The sequence below is a fragment of the Pristiophorus japonicus genome, chromosome 12 (assembly GCF_044704955.1).
Source record: "Pristiophorus japonicus isolate sPriJap1 chromosome 12, sPriJap1.hap1, whole genome shotgun sequence".
NCBI lineage: Eukaryota > Metazoa > Chordata > Chondrichthyes > Pristiophoridae > Pristiophorus > Pristiophorus japonicus.
The window spans coordinates 31,512,807-31,533,603 of NC_091988.1; the positions used below are offsets into that span (position 1 = coordinate 31,512,807).

The following is a 20,797-nucleotide window of genomic DNA, read 5'->3' on the forward strand; positions in this document are numbered from 1 at the left end:
TTTTAAATATGTTATCCTTTCACTCTTTTCCAGGTCTATAAAAAAGCCATGGAAAATCTGCTTCCTACACCTACAAAATCCCATTACACCTTTAACTTGCGGGATTTCTCGCGGGTTATCCAAGGCTGTATGCTTATTAAGAAAGAATCAGTTGAGAGTAAGCGTGTGTTAATTCGTCTGTTTGTGCATGAGGTCTTCCGTGTGTTTTATGATCGCCTGGTGGATGATCAGGACCGTACCTGGTTATTTAATCTGATGAAGAACATCGTGAAAGATCATTTCAGGGAGAGTTTTGATTCTGTATTTGAGCGTTTGATACATGACGACGGACATGTGAGTCTAATTTCTTGATGATCTTAAAAGTTGAACATTCTGCTCACTTTAAGTGCCCTTATAAGTTTTCCCACAGTATTACATTGACATATTACTATATTACACTTTAATTGCCTCTTATATAATACTGTTTCTAGTTCCTTTTGTATATAAACTCTTATGGCGTTTAACTACTTGTACAAGGTTTAAAAAGTGATATTTTATGACTAGGCATAAGTTTACCTCCATATCTATTTTAGCTCCTACCCTCCAACCAAATGTTTTTCAAGTTTTAAATTCTTTTAAGTTCCTTCAGTAGAAATGAAATTATCAGGGCCATCTAAGCACAAAATAATGTATTGTAAATTGAGTCTTCAAACTAGACTATCATTTTATCTCTGTAATTCACTATTAACACACGAGCTCAGCCATTGAAGTGACTGAAAGCATTGCCCAATTTCATAAAATTGGCAATTTATAAAAAAAGAGAACCTTTTAAAATGTTCTGTATTTTATATATTAACATCATGAGACAATGCTGCAATATGTTTAATTTAATTTTCCTCCCAGTAAGCCAGTTTTCTTGAGCGATGAACATGACAGCTTACTTGTGAAATTGTCACTCTTGAGTTGACAGGCTTTTCTTACTCATGAAATAAATTTGGCATTACCCCATTACCCCTCAACATCTCATAACATAAAAATGTTTTTAATATGACTCCGATGTCAAAATGTTTAAGAGTAGATTGACTCTATTCATAAACTTCATACACAACACCGGACAATTACTTTATTTACAGGTTTTTTGAGATACTGGGAGTATTTTCACTTGAGCAAAGAGGACTAAGAGGAAATTTAATTGAGGTTTTTCAATGATGAAGAGTTTTGAAAGAGTGAATAAGGGAAAGACTATTTCCTCTGGTTCTGTGTTGGTGACATGGCGCCATTAATTTATCTACTTATTAAATTATCAAGTATTAAAAAAGGAAAGACTTGCATTTCTATAGCGTCTTTCACAACCGCTAATCCCAAAAAGCTTTAAAGCCAATTAAGTACTCTTTTGAAATGTGGTCACTGTTATAATGTAGGAAACGCAGCAGCCAATTTGTGCTCAATGAGCTCCCACAAGTCGCAATGTAATCAGCCCCTATAGGTGAGTACACGGTGCGCACTCGCCAGTGGGAACCGCGCAAGTTCCAGGTTTAGGCATGCGCTGCGCTGAAATCCGGAACTTGTGATCTGTCAAGAATTCTCTTGACATATCATCCACATCCTCAGGAAACGGCATCCGCAGGCAGACAGATGGGCTATTTGCCCAACTTCTGCCCAGCAAATGCCTGTGAAATTCTTACGCCTGGTAAAAGTAGGCTTAAGGCTTGCTTTTACCAGCGAAAGGGTTTTAAAAAAAACAGAAAAATAAAATGTTATCAATAATGTAAGTTTATTTTGAGCCCATTTAAAACAAATTTATTTTTCAAAAAATTAAATTTTTGTTTTAAATATTTAATTAAATGCCATTTTAACTCATTTTAAATATGTGATGTTTTTAAAAGTTATTTGAAGTGTAGAAATATTTTTTGAGATATTCCCATAAGCATGAATGGGGATCCCTTCTGTCATTCATTAGGCTGACCCATGTGATTCCAGGGGCACTCGCGAACCGCATGCACTTTTGAGATACGTGGGCATTTTATTTGCGGATTGGAGGCATTTCCCTGCGTGAAGCCTCCGAACGCAAATTCAGGATCAATACATTTTAGTGATGTTGATTGAGGGATAAATATTGGCCAGGACACCGGGGATAACTCTCCTGCTCTTTGTCAAAATAGTGCCATGGGATCTTTTACGTTTGCCAGAGAGAACAGATGGGGCCTCGGTTTTTAATGTCTCATCCGAAAGATGACACCTCCGACAATGCAGCACTCCCTCAGTACTGCACTGGAGTGACGAGCTAGATTTTTGTGTTCAAGTCTCTGGAATGGGACTTGAACCTACAACCTTCTGACTCAGAGGCGAGGGTGTTACCAACTGAGCCACAGCTGGCAATGAGAGTGAGGAGATAGGTTAGTTGTTGGAACATAGCATGCTTTTCCATTGAGAGTGGTTAAGGCAGAACCTACTGATTCTTTTAAAAGACAATTGGATAAAGATTTGAAGCAAGAAAGATACAAGGGAGTATATGGTGGGGCAGTCGATTTAGTTTTGGATTGCTGTAGCAAGGAGCTAGCACAGACATGATGGGCTGAGTAGAATGCTTCTGCACTGTGAACTTCTGTGGTTTTATGGGGTGACTGTGAAACCAGGCAAAGGATCGGAGTAAGTGGGAGAAAATAACAATAGTTCATAGAATCATAGAATGTTTACAGCACGGAAGAAGGCCCTTCGGCCCGGCGAGCCCATGCTGGCTCTCTCTGCAAGAGCACTTCAGATTGTCCCACTCCCCCACCCTTTCCCCGTAGCCCTGCAAATTTTTTCTTTCAGCTACTTATCTGACTCCCTTTTGAAAGCCATGATTGAGTCTGCCTCCACCACCCTCTCGGGCAGTGCATTCCAGATCCTAACCACTCGCTGCAGAAAAAAGTTTTTTCTTGTGCTGCCTTTGGTTCGTTTGCCAATCACCTTAAATCTGTGTCCTCTGCTTCTTGACCCTTCTGCCAAGGGAAACAGTTTCTCTCTATCTACTTTATCTAGATCCGCCATGATTTTGAACACCTCTATCAAATCTCCTCCCAATCTTCTCTGCTCTAAGGAGAACAACCCCATCTTCTTCAGTCTATCCACGTAACTGAAGTCCCTCATCCCTGGAATCATTCTCATAAATCTTTTCTGCACCCTCTCTAAGGCCTTCACATCCTTCCTAAAATGCGGTGCCCAGAATTGGACACAATACTCCAGTTGAGGCCGAACCTCAAGGCTCATCGTAATTTCCACGCTTTTGTACTCTATACCTCTATTCATGAAGCCCAGAATCTTGTAAGCTTTTTTAAACGCTTTCTCAAGGTTTTCCCTGCCACTCTCAACGATTTGTGCTCATATACCCGAGGTCCCTCTGTTCATGCACCCCCTTTAGGATTGTACCCTTTATTTTATATTTCCTCACCTCATTCTTTCTACCAAAATATATCACTTTGCACTTATCTGCATTAAATTTCATCTGCCACATGTCTGCCCATTCCATCAGCCTGTCTGTCCTCTTAAAGTCTATCACTATCCTCTTCACTGTACTTCTAAGTTTTGTGTCATCTGCAAATTTTTAAATTTTGCACTGTACACCCACATCCAAGTCATTAATATGCATCGAGAAAAGCAGTGGTCTGAGACCCCTAGGGAGCACCACCTTCCTCCAGTCTGAAAAACAACTGTTCACCACTATCACTTAGCCAATTTCGTATCCATGCTGCCGCTGTCCCTTTTATTACATGGGCTCAATTTTGCTGGAAAGCCTATTATGTGGCACTTTGTCGAATGCCTTTTGGACATCCATGTACACCACGTCAACCGCATAGCTCTCAAAACCGCGATCATATTGGTTAAACACGATTTACCTTTAACAAATCTGTGCTGGCTTTCCTCAATTAATCCATGCTTGTCCAAGTGACTGTTAATTTTGTCCCTGATTATTGTTTCTAAAAGCTTCCCCACTACCGAGGTTAAACTGACTGATCTGCAGTTGCTGAGTTTATCTTTACACTCTTTTTTGAACAAGGGTGTAACATTTGCAATTCTCCGGTCCTCTGGCACCACACCTGTTTCTAAGGAGGATTGGAAGATTATGGCCAATATCTCCACGATTTCTTCCTTCCCTTCCCTCACTGTCCCAGGATGCATCCCATCTGGTCCTGATGACTTATCGACTTTAAGTACATCCAGCCTTTCTAGTACCTCCTCTTTATCAATTTTTATCTCATCCATTATCTCCTCTACCTCCTCCTTCACTATGTCTATGACAGCATCTTCTTCCTGGGTGAAGACAAATGCAAAGTACTCATTAGCACCTCAGCCATACCTTATGCCTCCATGCGTAGGTCTCCTTTTGGTTCCTAATTGGCCCTACCCTTCCTCTTACTGCTCATTTACCATTTATATGCCTTTATATGACTTTTGTATTACCTTTTGTGTTAGTTGCCATTCTATTGTCATACCCTATCTTTGTCCCTCTTATTTTCTTTTTCACTTCTTCACTTCCCTCTGAACTTTCGATATTTAGCGTGATTCTCCGATGTATTCTCAACCTGACATCTGTCATACGCACTCTTTTTCTGCTTCATCTTACTTTCTATCTCTTTTGTCATCCAGGGAGATCTGACTTTAGTTGTCCTACCTTTTCCCCTAGTGGGAATGTACCTCAACTGTACCTGAACTATTTCCTCTTTAAAGGCACCATTATAGTTATGCCTGCCAATCTTTGATTTCAATTTACCCGGGCCAGATCCATTCTCATCCCACGAAATTGGCCTTCCTCCAATTAAGTATTTTTACTCTAGATTGCCTCCTGTCTTTTTCCATGGCTAATCTAGACTTCTATGCTCACTGTTCCCTAAATGTTCACCTACTGACTCACCTAATTCCCCAGAATCAGATCCAGTAATGCCTCCTTCCTCATTGGGCCGGGAACATACTGATCAAGAAAGTTCTCCTTAACACAAAATATAAATTCTTCCCCCTCTCTTCCCTTTATACTATTACTATCCCAGTCTATATTAGGAGAGTTGAAGTCCCCCATTATCACTACTCTATAGTTCTTGCATCGCAGTAATTTCCCTACCAATTTGCTCAACCCACGAGTCGAGTTATTCTTAGTTCTAGCCATATAAATTCTGTCCTTGACCCCTCCAGGACATCCTCTCTTTCCAGCACTGTAACATTCTCCTTAACCAATACTGCTACACCATCTTTCCTTCCCTATCTTTCCTGAACACCTGGGGGCCGAAATTCAGGGTCGTACCACCGTCTTGTGGCGGCCATGCAACAGAATCCAATGGCCGCCGATTTCTGGTCGAATGTCTGCCGCAAGCTAAATTAAGCAGCGGGTGGGGGGGGAGGTTCTGGCGGTCCCCACACCACCCCGCCACTGCCGAGCGGTCGTAAGTGCATCAGTATGCGCACTGCTGGGACCCCCTACCTCCATCTATATTCAGCCGGAAAAATCGGATCCCCGCCGAGCAGTGCCCCTGACAGCTTTCTCTGTTGGTGCGCTTTCTATTCTGACTGCGAGCCCTGGCTGCGCGGTGGCCATTAAAGGCAAGGGCCCACTGCTACGGCAGCCATTTTTTTTTTTTTTTGCCTGCCGACTTCCATGTCAGCTGGACTATTGTGCCCCCGGGTTCGGCCAGGCCGCCAACAGGCAGCCTGGCACCCACTCTTGGGTGCCAGTCCGCTGGTCCGGTCGAAACCCTCCCTGGTGGCCCAGTGGCCGATCCTAAATATTCACCGATTATCTCCCCTTTTAAAGCAGGGGAGATACATGGTGATGCAGACGCGCAATGACGTCACCACTGCTCCGCTGCTGAGTGACAGCAGCGGAGAATCCGTCCTGCCCCCACTTTCTCCCCTCACCAGCACTCACCGCCACAATTCCCCCTCCATTATGACCGGCTTCCGGTCCACTCCGGAAAAAAAAACGGCAAACAAATGAAAATTGATCAAGAGCTCCGCCTCACTGGATCCGCCAGTAAAAACTTTTTAAAAATGGAATGTGCAGCAACTTTCTGGTGTGCATGAATTTGGGCACCCTTTTATCTAGGAATATTTAATACCCTATCTTAGACCATCCTGTGTTCTCTCTTAGTCTGACGCACCTAATACCGTACTATTTCTTACTTTAGTGAAATCTGTCTATCACAATCCTTTGTACCCTTTGTTTCTCCTTTCTAATGATGCATCCTGCTGCCCACCCCCCTGTCAACTTAGGTTACACCCTCCCCAACAGCACAAGCAAACCTCGCTCCGACGATGTTGGTACCAGCTCTGTTGAGGTGCAACCTGTGTGGCCTATACATGTCCCACCTCCCCCAGAACCAGCCCCAATGCCCCAGGAATCTGAAGCCCTCCCTCCGACACCATCTCTCCAGCCATGCATTCATCTGCTCTATCCTGCTATTTCTATATTTACTCATGTTCCTGAAACATGCTGTCCACGTAGTTCTCGGCCTCACGGATGTACCACAGTGACGCCACCTGCCGCCCGAACTCGAGCTCCTCCAACCGACGACACCTCCTGCACACGTTGTCCACAACATGGGAAGCGTGTTGGACTTCTCACAGGGACCGAGGTGCCCTGCCATGTCTCTATTTAATTGGCTATTACTAACTTACAGAAATAAACTTAAAACCAAGGGGCCGAAATTGAGCCCCATCCCAAATGGGGCGCACGTAACGACCGTTGAAGTTTTGGATTGGGCTAGAGGCCGATGAAATTCAGCAGCGGGGCAGTGTTCTGTGCGGGGTGGAAGTGGCCTTCGGTCGGGTCAGCTGCCCCTGCCAGTCATCAGTGCCACGCTGCTGATGTTAAAGGGGAGGGCCGCTGCGAACTCTGCATACTTTTAAGTAAGGCCCACTGGGCTACTAGGGAGGGTTTCGGCTGGGTCAGTGGCCTGGCACCCAACAGGGCACCCAGGTGTGCCCTCCCCTTTAAGGGCGGACGCGCCACCGAGGCACACACAATTTCCCGTAGGGAAAAGCCGTCAGTGGCACCAACCGGCGGTGGCGGGGCAATTTCCTGTGAGGCAATTTCCCGTGCAGGGTGGAAAGGGGTCGCCGCGGTCGTGGGGGGTCCGCGCGTGCCCGATGGGGTGGGAGCATGGTTGGATTGGTAGGTCAATTTGAAAAAAGGTATTTACTCCACACTGACTAGGCGGAGAGTCATTACCGACCCGTGGCCAGCTCTTTGAGGCAGTCACAGCTCTTACAATTTCTGGCCCCCAAGAGTCTTAAAATTCAGCATAAATGTTTAACATTTTAATTAACAAAGAATGTAATGCCTGTCCATGTGAAATCTCAAGTATACTTGTGCCTTTAGAAGAGAAACATATATATTCATATAACTGCACAAATTAGTCTAATTAGCAAAAGTAGCAATTAAGTTAATCGACAAGCAGATTTTCTCAATAATTTAAAGTGCAAGCACTGGTACACATGGAATCACTATTATTTTAATATTTTCAGTTAGAAAGTGATAGCCAATTGCAATGAAACTAAAATTATCATGCAATTAGTTATCCGATCATCTTATCACAACTCCATCATACGTTGAAGGCACCATTTTCCATTCACAGTATTTCTGGAATGGAACTTCAAGCTGTTGCAATGAGAGACAGTCTTGGCAATACAGGTATTCCAAGGCTGTTTCTAACCAGCAGTTCTAAAACCCCAAAATTGCACACTATTAAGTGAGATAAGTCTACAGATATCTCACTTCACCTGTGAACCCCAAGTCTCTAAGAAAAGAAAATATATATAGGCCCAGAAAACCCGGTTTCTCCTTCCCACGGGCGTTCGAATAGATTTTAGAAAAAAAGATGCCCGCCTACCCGAAGCTGCTGTGGCCACACAAGTTCCCGGTCCCGAGGTCTCCACTGACTGCGCATCACAGCGCGTGCACATCAGGACATGCGCAGGCATGGAGCTGGAGTCACATGGCTCTGGGCAGCCAATCAGATGCAGTATATTCTCATTCATAATAATGGGAAACTCCGTAAGTTGGAATTCCCATTATTATGAATGAGAACCCCCCCTACCCCCCAACACTAATAACCAATAATAAAAGATAGAAAAAATGCACAACATATTTTAATTAATTTAAATTAGTTATTTATGTATTTTTTTAAAGTTTTTAAAATTATGGTTTAAAATAAACTTACCGTAGTGGGGAGGGTTTTTAACAATAACATGTTTTTTAAATTTTATTTAACAATGTTTTTGTGTGTTTTAAAACTCTTACGCCTGTAAAAGTAGACTATGCGCCTGCTTTCATCGGGCGCAAGAGTTTTGAGGACATTTGCTGGGCAAGATATGGGTAAATCCCTCAATCTTGCCCTTGCAAGTTACCTCGCTCCCGATATGCAGAAGATCTGTCAAGCCAGAAACTTGACAGATCAGAAAAGCCAGGGTTCAATGCATGCGCATGATGCGCTGAAAACCGGCTTTTCCAATGCCTTCCAGGGTCCGTAGAAACTCCATACTGACCCGGGAGGCTGCGATTTCCAGGCCATACTCAGAGTTATTATAATCTGGAGTTCATGATTGAAAGCGTGGTGGAAGCAGATTCAATAGTAATTTTCAATAAATACAATGGGCTGAATGGCCTCCTGTGTTGTTTAATTCTATGATTCATAGTATTTGAATTATTTGCCAATTAAGTACAAAATATATGCAGTTATGTGCAGCCAGGAGATTTGTATGATTTCCTGAAGTCAACTTCTGTGGACCCACTCTTTGCAGAGAGGTTTCCATATGTTACATTTCCAATCATATTTGCTGTATTTATCCTAAAATATTTTTTTGTGCAGAAATGTATTGTAAATCTAAGTTCTATGATGAGTATTTTTTGCTATTCTTACAATGCGTGTGGTAATTCAGCAATTCATTTTACTGTAGCTCACTGAAGAGGACATGAGAAGCCTGTTGTTTGGTGACTATATGAATCCTGATTTGGAGGGAGATGAACGATTATATGCAGAGATTCCCTCAGTTAAAGAGTTTAATGAGGTGGTGGAGTTATGCCTAGAGGAGTACAATCAGACCCATAAAACCCAGATGAAACTTGTTATATTCAGGTACTTGCTTTTAATAATATTTTTCCTTATATACAGTGCATTATATGCTTTTGTCACTGTTGAGTTGTTTGAGGGCAGTGTGAGGCAATTTGCCTCTTGATATTTTTCTCCTTTCTATGGAGAAACACCGGATCTCTACTCCGTGCTTCTACTTGATGGGACATCAGAAATTGAGAGTCCACTGTGTGGGTAAATTGCAGGCAAGTGCTGAAATTTCAAAATAATTAGAATTTTTTCATTCAATTGAAATTAATATTTGTTCAGTTTTCTAACTATTAAATGGCTATTCCACTACAAACACATTTTTTCATGCTTACACTTATGTACAGAAAATCCCAAACCTGAAAAAACTAGACTAATGTGTCTCACTCTCATTATAAGGATTAATAATAATACCAGGGGCCTGATATATTCAACCAGTTTCCTTGGTGATGGTTCATTCTATATTCAAGATCCCTATTCAATATAGATATAATTCTGATTACTATGAGTGAAACAAGGCAGTTTCACCTTACTAAAGATCGGTTTTTATTTTGATTTACACACTATGTGGATGTATTACCACTACAAGGTCACATATGCACCTTTTCCACAAGTCTTCCAGTGCAGAGATAGTGAAGCTGCTTCAAAAAAGTTTCAAATATGTTTTTTAAATGATGGGCTATATTGTGTTCCTAACACAGATGAGGCTGCACACAGAGAGGTTAAAGTAACAGTGACCTCAGTCTTTAATAAGACACTCCAGAGTGAGGAACAGGCCTTAGGGGTCGGGTTATATGCTGGGACCTTGGGACTTCAGGGGATGAGCACCTCCCGGAACATGGGAGTGCATGCTTTACAGATACACAACATCACTTCCCACGCCCCCCAAAGTCAAAGTGAAAACTATTTACAAGGTGAGGTGGTCGGGAGCCTTTCTTTCCCTGGTGGACCACCTCGGTACAAATGTCTGTTCTGGTGTGTTGTTGGCCCTGCAGGGCTGCTAGGTGAGCCTGGTCTGTTGGGCGTGATGGGTTCGATTTCCTGGTCCAGCGTGGTGTCGTTGATCCTTTGGATGTGTGTTATGGGCTCGAAAAAGGTGGTGTCTGCTGTGGGTTGTTCAGGGCCGTCTGTGAACCGCAGCCTCGTTTGGTCCAGGTGCTTTCTGCAAATTTGTCCATTGTCTAGTTTGACTACAAACACCCTACTCCCTTCTTTAGCTATCACCGTGCCCGCGATCCACTTGGGACCATGTCCATAGTTTACCACATACACAGGGTCATTCAGATCAATTTCCCGTGACACAGTGGCGCGACCATCGTTTACATTTTGTTGCTGCCGCCTGCTCTCTACCTGATCATGCAGGTTGGGGTGAACCAGCGAGAGTCTGGTTTTAAGTGTCCTTTTCATGAGTAGCTCAGGCGGGGGCACCCCTGTGAGCAAGTGGGGTCTCGTGCGGTAGCTGAGCAGTACTCAGGACAAGGTGGGTTTAGAATGAGCCTTCTGTGACTCATTTAAGGCTCTGTTTGATTGTTTGTACTGCCCGCTCTGCCTACCCATTAGAGGCTGGTTTAAACGGGGCCGAGGTGACATGTTTGATCCGATTGCAGTTTATGAATTCTTTAAATTCGGCACTGGTGAAACACGGCCTGTTGTCAGGCAGGCTGTGGGTGGCAAACATGGCCCTCAGGCTTTACATAGAAACATAGAAAATAGGTGCAGGAGTAGGCCATTTGGCCCTTCTAGCCTGCACCGCCATTCAATGAGTTCATGGCTGAACATTCAACTTCAGCACCCCATTCCTGCTTTCTCGCCATACCCCTTGATCCCCCTAATAGTAAGGACCTCATCTAACTCCTTTTTGAATATATTTAGTGAATTGGCCTCAACAACTTTCTGTGGTAGAGAATTCCACAGGTTCACCACTCTCTGGGTGAAGAAGTTCCTCTGCATCTCGGTCCTAAATGGCTTACCCCTTATCCTTAGACTGTGACATCTGGTTCTGGACTTCCCCAACAATGGGAACATTCTTCCTGCATCTAACCTGTCTAACCCCGTCAGAATTTTAAATGTTTCTATGAGGTCCCCTCTCATTCTTCTGAACTCCAGTGAATACAAGCCCAGTTGATCCAGTCTTTCTTGATAGGTCAGTCCCGCCATCCCGGGAATCAGTCTGGTGAACCTTCGCTGCACTCCCTCAATAGCAAGAATGTCCTTCCTCAGGTTAGGAGACCAAAACTGTACACAATACTCCAGGTGTGGCCTCACCAAGGCCCTGTACAACTGTAGCAACACCTCCCTGCCCCTGTACTCAAATCCCCTCGCTATGAAGGCCAACATGCCATTTGCTTTCTTAACCGCCTGCTGTACCTGCATGCCAACCTTCAATGACTGATGTACCATGACACCCAGGTCTCGTTGCACCTCCCCTTTTCCTAATCTGTCACCATTCAGATAATAGTCTGTCTCTCTGTTTTTACCACCAAAGTGGATAACCTCACATTTATCCACATTATACTTCATCTGCCATGCATTTGCCCACTCACCTAACCTATCCAAGTCGCTCTGCAGCCTCACAGCATCCTCCTCGCAGCTCACACTGCCACCCAACTTAGTGTCATCCGCAAATTTGGAGATACTACATTTAATCCCCTCATCTAAATCATTAATGTACAGTGTAAACAGCTGGGGCCCCAGCACAGAACCTTGCGGTACCCCACTAGTCACTGCCTGCCATTCTGAAAATTCCCCATTTACTCCTACTCTTTGCTTCCTGTCTGACAACCAGTTCTCAATCCATGTCAGTACACTACCCCCAATCCCATGTGCTCTAACTTTGCACATCTCTTGTGTGGGACCTTGTCGAACGCCTTCTGAAAGTCCAAATATACCACATCAACTGGTTCTCCCTTGTCCACTCTACTGGAAACATCCTCAAAAAATTCCAGAAGATTTGTCAAGCATGATTTCCCTTTCACAAATCCATGCTGACTTGGACCTATCATGTCACCTCTTTCCAAATGCACTGCTATGACATCCTTAATAATTGATTCCATCATTTTACCCACTACCGATGTCAGGCTGACCAGTCTATAATTCCCTGTTTTCTCTCTCCCTCCTTTTTTAAAAAGTAGGGTTACATTGGCTACCCTCCACTCTATAGGAACTGATCCAGAGTCAATGGAATGTTGGAAAATGACTGTCAACGCATCCACTATTTCCAAGGCCACCTCCTTAAGTACTCTGGGATGCAGTCCATCAGGCCCTGGGGATTTATCGGCCTTCAATCCCATCAATTTCCCCAACACAATTTCCCGGCTAATAAGGATTTCCCTCAGTTCCTCCTCCTTACTAGACCCCCCGACCCCTTTTATAACCGGAAGGTTGTTCGTGTCCTCCTTCGTGAATACCGAACCAAAGTACTTGTTCAATTGGTCCGCCATTTCTTTGTTCCCCGTTATGACTTCCCCTGATTCTGACTGCAGGGGACCTACGTTTGTCTTTACTAACCTTTTTCTCTTTACATATCTATAGAAACTTTTGCAATCCGTCTTAATGTTCCCTGCAAGCTTCTTCTCATACTCCATTTTCCCTGCCCTAATCAAACCCTTTGTCCTCCTCTTCTGAGTTCTAAATTTCTCCCAGTCCCCAGGTTCACTGCTATTTCTGGCCAATTTGTATGCCACTTCCTTGGCTTTAATACTATCCCTGATTTCCCTTGATAGCCACGGTTGAGCCACCTTCCCTTTTTTATTTTTACGCCAGACAGGAATGTACAATTGTTGTAGTTCATCCATGCGGTCTTTAAATGTCTGCCATTGCCCATCCACAGTCAACCCCTTAAGTATCGTTCGCCAATCCATCCCAGCCAATTCACGCCTCATACCTTCAAAGTTAGCCTTCTTTAAGTTCTGGACCATGGTCTCTGAATTAACTGTTTCATTCTCCATCCCAATGCAGAATTCCACCATATTATGGTCACTCTTCCCCAAGGGGCCTCGCACAACGAGATTGCTAATTAATCCTCTCTCATTACATAACACCCAGTCTAAGATGGCCTCCCCGCTAGTTGGTTCCTCGACATATTGGTCTAAAAAACCATCCCTTATGCACTCCAGGAAATCCTCCTCCACCGTATTGCTTCCAGTTTGGTTAGCCCAATCTATGTGCATATTAAAGTCACCCATTATAACTGCTGCACCTTTATTGCACGCACCCCTAATTTCATGTTTGATGCCCTCCCCAACATCACTACTACTGTTTGGAGGTCTGTACACAACTCCCACTAACGTTTTTTGCCCTTTGGTGTTCTGCAGCTCTACCCATATAGATTCCACATCATCCAAGCTAATGTCTTTCCTAACTATTGCATTAATCTCCTCTTTAACCAGCAATGCTACCCCACCTCCTTTTCCTTTTATTCTATCCTTCCTGAATGTTGAATACCCCTGGATGTTGAGTTCCCAGCCCTGATCATCCTGGAGCCACGTCTCCATAATCCCAATCACATCATATTTGTTAACATCTATTTGCACAGTTAATTCATCCACCTTATTGCGGATACTCCTTGCATTAAGACACAAAGCCTTTAGGCTTGTTTTTTTAACACCCTCTGTCCTTTTAGAATTTTGCTGTACAATGGCCCTTTTTGTTCTTTGCCTTGGGTTTCTCTGCCCTCCACTTTTCCTCATCTCCTTTCTGTCTTTTGCTTTTGCCTCCTTTTTGTTTCCCTCTATCTCCCTGCATTGGTTCCCATCCCCCTGCCATATTAGTTTAACTCCTCCCCAACAGCACTAGCAAACACTCCCCCGAGGACATTGGTTCCGATTCTGCCCAGGTGCAGACCGTCCGGATTGTACTGGTCCCACCTCCCCCAGAACCGGTTCCAATGCCCCAGGAATTTGAATCCCTCCCTGCTGCACCATTGCTCAAGCCACGTATTCATCTGAGCTATCCTGCGATTCCTACTCTGACTAGCACGTGGCACTGGTAGCAATCCCGAGATTACTACTTTTGAGGTGGCGGTGGCGGTGCTTCCCGAATCATTTCACATTCTATCTATTTTGAAAAAGCATCCACCATCACCAGTAACATTTTACCAAGAAACGGGCCCGCATAGTCGACATGGATCCTCGACCATGGTCTGGAGGGCCAGGACCACAAACTTAGTGGTGCCTCTGGGCGCGTTGCTCAACTGAGCACATACGCTGCATTGCCGTACACAGGACTCTAAGTCAGAGTCGATACCGGGCCACCAAACGTGGGATCTGGCTATCGCTTTCATCATTACGATACCCGGGTGTGTGCTGTGGTGATCCGAGATGAACATCTCCCTGCCCTTTTTTGGTAGCATTATGCGGTTACCCCACAACAGGCAGTCTGCCTGAATGGACAGCTCGTCCTTTCGTCGCTGGAACGGCTTGATTGGCTCTTGTATTTCAAGGGGGATGCTGGCCCAGCACCCATGCAGTACACAGGGACAACAGAGGATCTTGGCTGGTCCAAGTCCTAATCTGGCGGGCCGTGACAGGTGATTTATCATTTTCAAACGCTTCCACGACCATCAACAAGTCTGCGGGCTGCGCCACCATCAACAAGTTTGCAGGCTGCGCCATTTCCACCCCCGTAGCAATGGTAGCTGACTGAGAGCATCCGCACAGTTCTCGGTGCCTGGCCTGTGGCAGATGGTATAGTTATACGCTGATAGCGCGAGTGCCCACTTTTGTATGCAGGCTGAGGCATTAGTATTTATCCCCTTGTTTTCAGCGAGCAGGGATGTGAGGGACTTATGATCGGTTTCCAGCTCAAATTTGTGGCCAAACAGGTACCCCGAACACACACGCTAATGACTCTTTCTCAATCATGCTGTAGGCCCTCTCGGCCTTAGACAAGCTCCTGGAAGCATACGCGACAGGTTGCAACTTCCCCACAACGTTAGCTTGTTGTAATACACACCCGACTCCGTACGACGACACGTCACATGCTAGCACAAGTCTTTTACATGGGTTATAAATACAAGCAGCTTGTTGGAGCTTAAAATGTTTCTGGCTTTCCAAAAGCAATTACTTGTTTTTTTTTCCCCCATCCCCAGTTCTCACCTTTGCGCAATAACACATGTAGGGGCTCTAAGAGTGTGCTTAACCCCCGGTAGGAAGTTACCAAAATAGTTGAGGAGTCCCAGGAACGACCGCAGCTCCGTGACATTCTGTGGCCTGGGCGCGTTCCTGATAGCCTCTGTCTTGGCGTCTGTCAGCCGAATGCCGTCCGCCGTGATCTTTCTCCCCAAAAACTCCACTTCTGTTACCATGAAGACGCATTTTGACCTCTTCAGCCGCAGCCCTACGCGATCCAGTCGCTGGAGGACCTCCTCCAGGTTTTGTAGGTGCTCGGCGGTGTCCCGACCCGTGACCAATATGTCGTCCTGAAAGACCACCATGCGTGGTACCGACTTGAGTAGGCTCTCCATGTTTCTCTGGAAGATTGCTGCAGCCGACTGAATTCCAAATGGGCATCTGTTGTTGGTGAACAGTCCCTTGTGCGTGTTGATGCAGGCAGGTGAGGCCCTTCGAAGACTCCTCCAGCTCCTGCGTCATGTATGTCGAAGTCAGGTCGAGCTTGGTTTTGGTGTTGCCTCCTGCCAGCGTCGCAAATAGGTCGTCTGCCTTAGGTACCGGGTATTGGTCCTGTAGCGAGAAACAACTAATAGTTACTTTATAATCGCTGCAAATCCTGACCGTGCCATCACTTTTGAGTACTGGAACAATCGGGCTGGCCTACTCGCTGAATTCCACTGGGGAGATGATGCCCTCGCGTTGAAGCCTGTCCAACTCGATTTCCACTCTCTCCCTCATCATGTGAGGTACCGCCTCGTGGTGAATGGGTCATGCCTCAGGGACCAAGTGGATCCGCACCTTCGCCCCGGAAAAGTTTCCAATGCCTGGCTCAAAAAGGGAAGGAAACTTGTTAAGAACCTGGGTACATGAGGCCTCATCGACATGTGATAGTGCTCGGATGTCATCCCAGTTCCAGCAGATTTTGCTTAGTCAGCTCCTTCCAAGCAGTGTGGGGCCATCGCCCGGGACAATCCAGAGTGGCAGTTCGTGCACCGTGCCCTCGTAGGTGACCTTGACCGTGGTGTTGCCCAGGACAGTGATAAGCTCTTTGGTGTACGTTCTCAGTTTCGTGTGGATGGGGCTCAGGGCTGGTCTGAATGCCTTGTTGCACCACAGTGTCTCAAACATCTTTTTACTCGTGATGGATTGGCTAGCGCCAGTATCCAGTTCCATGGCTACGGGTAAGCCATTCAATTTTATGTTTAGCATTATAGGTGGACATTTCGTCTCAAATGTGTGCACCCTGTGTACTTCAGCATCTGCCTCCTCTCTCTGAGGCTCGAAATTGCTTTGATCCACCATGGACCGATCTTCCTCTGCCACGTGGTGGTTAGCAGGTTTTGCAGAGCTTGCAGCTCGTTTGCAAGCTCGTTGGAGGTGCCCCATTGTTCCACAGCTCTTGCAAACATACCCTTTGAAGCGGCATGAATAGGCTGAATGGAAGCCTCCACAACGCCAACAAGGTGTGAATTGCCTTGCCTTCACCCTTTGTTGGGGACTCTGAGTCATCTGGGTCACCTGAGGCCTGCTGGCAGTTGCAGACTCGTGGTTTCTGCCCTGTACATTTCTGCTCACAAACACCGTTCCAGTTAATTTATGAACATTGCTAGCACTTGTGTGCTGAGAGACTTATTTGGTGTTATCGCTGGTGGACTTAAACGCCTGTGCTATTGCAATGGCCTTACTGAGGGTCGGTGTCTCTACAGTCAAAAATTTTCGTAGGATGGTCTCGTGATCAATGCCCAGTACAAAAAAGTCTCTGAGCATTTGCTCCAGGTAGCCATCAAACTCACATTGTCCTGCAAATCGCCTTAGCTCGGCGACGTAGCTCGCCACTTCCTGACCTTCAGATCGCTGGCACATGTAGAACCGATACCTCGCCATCAGCACGCTCTCCCTCGGGTTAAGATGCTCCCGAACCAGTGTACACAGCTCCTCACACGACTTAATCTGTGGGTTTCACAGGAGCCAGAAGATTCTTCATGAGGCTGTAGGTCGGTGCTCCGCAGACTGTGAGGAGGACCGCTCTCCTTTTTGCAGCGCTTCCTTCTCTGTCCAGCTCATTGGCTACAAAGTACTGGCCTAGCCGTTTGACATAGGCTTCCCAGTCCTCACCCTCCGAGAACTTCTCCAGGATGCCCACAGTTTGCTACATCTTTGCGTTGGATTCGTATTCTTGTCGCCAGTTATTGTGTTCCTAACACAGATGGGGCTGCACACACGGAGGTTAAAGTAACAGTGACCTCAATCTTTAATAAGACACTCCAGAGTGAGGATCAGGCCTTAGGGCCGGCTTATATACAGTGCTCCAAAGAGATGCTGGGATCCCTTGGGACTTCAGGGGATGAGCTCCCTGGTGGCGGAACATGGGAGTGCATGCTTTACAGATACACAACAAGCTACATATTCTGCCAGTGCTATCAGCAATGCTAAACATAGATGGTAAATGTTCATTACTCAGTGTAATCAGGCCAACTTGGACCCAAAGTAGATTAAACCAGATTTAGTTATTCTGTGAATTGATGTCAACCGACTGAATTTGCCATGGATATTTGATTCAACAATAATTAATTGCAAGTTGACGAAGCTGTATAATTTAACATTTGTTTTTATTTGTTACAGAAATCAAGACCATTAGTTGCAAAAGCCCTTTGTTAAGCCACAATATAGATATTTCAAATACTATACATAATGAAATCTGCTCCCAGCAATTTAGGATTGATTTCAGGTGGTCTTTCAGACAGATAAGAACATAGGAATTAGGAGCAGGAGTAGGCTATTTGGCCCCTCGAGCTTACTCCACCATTCAATGAGATCATGGCTGATCTTAAACTTCAACTCCACTTTCCTCCACTATCCCCAGATCCCTTGATTCCCTTAATATCCAAAAATCTATCAATCTCTGTCTTGAATATACTCAAAGATTGAGCCCCCACAGGCCTTTGGGGTAGAGAATTCCAAAGATTCACCACCCTATGGCCCCAAGTTTCTACATGATTTGCTCCTGATTTTTAGGAGCAACTGGTGTAGAACGGAGTATTTTAGAAATCGGAATTCTCGTCATTTAGTTTGCTCCAGTTCTAGTCAGTTAGAACAGTTTCACTTTGGAACAGAATTTCTTTTTCAAAAGGGGGCGTGTCCGGCCACTTACGCCTGTTTTCAAAGTTTCGTCAGTGAAAACTTACTCCAAACTAACTTAGAATGGAGTAAGTGAAGATTTTTGTACGCTCGAAAAAACCTTGTCTACACTTTAGAAAATCAGGCGTAGGTTACAAATCAGGCGTAGGGAATGGAGGGGGGGGTGGTTTAATGGGAAGTTTACAAACATTAAACACTTCAGTTTTACAAATAAAGAGCCATCATCAATAATAAATGATAAATACATCAATAAATCAACTGATAAATCAATCAAAAAAAATTAATAAATAATTTTTTTTTTTTAATCAATAAATAAAACATTTTCTACTTACCGACTGCAGCACCAGGAGCCCTCCAACAGCGTGCTGGGATGCCCCCCCCCCCCCCAGTGTGTCTCTGTCAGTGTCTCTATCTCTCTCTCTGTCTGTGTGTGTCTCTCATTCTCTGTCTGTCAGTGTCTGTGTTTCTGACAGCGAGGGAAGGGGGAGGAGGGGGGTAGAAGGAGAGAGGGGGGGAGCAGAGGGAGGGATGGGGAGAAGGGGATAAAGGGGAGAAGGGGGAGAAAGGAGATGGGGGGGAGGGGAAAGGAAATTGGGGGGGGGAAGGAGATTGGGGGGGGGAAAGGAGAAGGGGGAGGGAGGCTGAACGGAGAAGGGGGAGGGAGGCTGAACGGGCCGGGCCCAAGACTTCGGGTAGGGCCCGTCCCCAGCACCAGATTTACAGGTAGGTGGCGTTGGGTCGGGTCGGGGGGAGTGCGGGTCGGGGGTTGGTGGGAGGGAGGGAGGGAGGGAGGTTCGGGTCGGGGGGAGGGAGCTCAGGTCGGATCCAGTCCTGGGGTGGGGAGCGGGAGTCGGGTCTGTGTCGGTGTCGGGTCCGGTCCGGAGGCGGGAAGCGCGAGTCGGGTCGGGAGGAAGCAGGAGTTGGCCGTGGGAGGAGCCTTATTCACGCAGCCTCAGTGAGGCCATTCGGCCTGGGCTAGGGGCTGCGTGATTCGGCCCCTCCCACACAGTTTTGGGCGCCTGGAGCTACTGAACATGCGCGCCCACTGTAGCGTGCATGTGCAGAGGTCCCGGCACTGTTTTCAGCGCAGGGACCTGGCTCCGCCCCCTACAGCTCCTGCTGCACTGTGCCGAGGGCCAGAGGACCTGCAGGGAGGTGGAGAATCTGGAGATTTTTTTTAGGCGCACTTTGTGGCATGAAAAACGGGTGTCCAGGTCGGGACTGCGCCGTTGTAGGCGCGACTCGAAACTTGGGCCCGTAGTGTGAAGATGTTTCTCCTCAGCTCAATCCTAAATAGCTTTCCTCTTATTCTGTGACCCCTGGTTCTCGACTCCTTAGCCAGAGGAAACATCCTCCCTGCCATCTACCCTGTCAAGCCCTGGAACAATGTTGTATGTTTCAATGAGATCACCTCTCATTTTTCTAAACTCTAGAGAATATAGGCCTCGTCTACTCAATCTCTCCTCATAGGACAATCCCCCCATCCCAGGAATCAGTCTGGTGAACTTTTGTTGCAATTCCTCAATGGCAAGTATATCTTCCTTTCGGTAAGGAGACCAAAACTGTACACAATACTCCAGGTGCGGTCTCACCAGGGCCCTATATAATTGCAGTAAGACCTCTTTACTCTTATACTCAAATCCTCTTGTAATAAACGCCAATATACCATTTGCTTTCTTAATTGCTTGCTTACCTGCATGTTAACTTTCAGTGATTTGTGTACAAGGACACCCAGGTCCCTCTGAACACCAACATTTCCCAATCTCTCACCATTTTTTAAAAAACTCTACTTTTCTATTATTCCTACCTAAGTGGATAACTTCACATTTCTCCACATTATATTCGATTTGCCATGTTCTTGCCCACTCACAAAGCCTGTCTATACTCCCTTGAAATCTCTTTGTATCCTCCTCACAACTTACACTCCTCACAGCAAACTTGGATATATTACATTTGGTCCCCTCATCCAAATCATTGATGTAGATTGTGAATAGCTGGGGCCTAAGCACCGATCCTTGTGGCACCTCCCTAGTTACAGCCTGCCAACCCAAAAATGTCCCATTTATTCCTGGGTTATTATAGTTTCCAAATACAGGTTCGTTATAATTAAATGCCATTTGTGCATAAGGCAGGTTTTGCCACTGATAACTTTAATAAATGAAAAAAATCAAATCTAAATTTTCATCTAGGTATGTTTTGGAACATTTGTCACGGATTAGTCGAGTACTGAAACAGGCAAGAGGTAATGCCCTTCTAGTAGGAGTAGGGGGAAGTGGCCGTCAGTCCATGACTCGTTTGGCCACAGCAATGTCTAAAATGACTATCTTTCAGCCCGAAATCTCCAAGAACTATGGAATGAATGAATGGAGAGAGGATTTGAAGGTAACAATATTTTTTCATCCAGTTAAAATCACTGCTAATTCACATTATTAAATTCACCTGCAATTTATCACTGAAAAATTGCCTTCAGCACAACTATTC

General features: G+C 45.4%; 1 protein-coding gene across 2 annotated transcripts in view; it reads left to right on the forward strand.

Moving 5' to 3' along the window:
- The window catches only part of dnah12 (dynein, axonemal, heavy chain 12), a 393,315-nt gene that overhangs the window by 235,943 nt on the left and 136,575 nt on the right, over positions 1–20,797 (forward strand). For both annotated transcript variants that reach the window (XM_070895275.1, XM_070895274.1), the window contains 3 exons: positions 34–333; positions 8,908–9,086; positions 20,506–20,698. In XM_070895275.1, the coding sequence (XP_070751376.1) occupies positions 34–333; positions 8,908–9,086; positions 20,506–20,698 (672 nt within the window). The remainder of the gene's footprint in view (positions 1–33; positions 334–8,907; positions 9,087–20,505; positions 20,699–20,797) is intronic.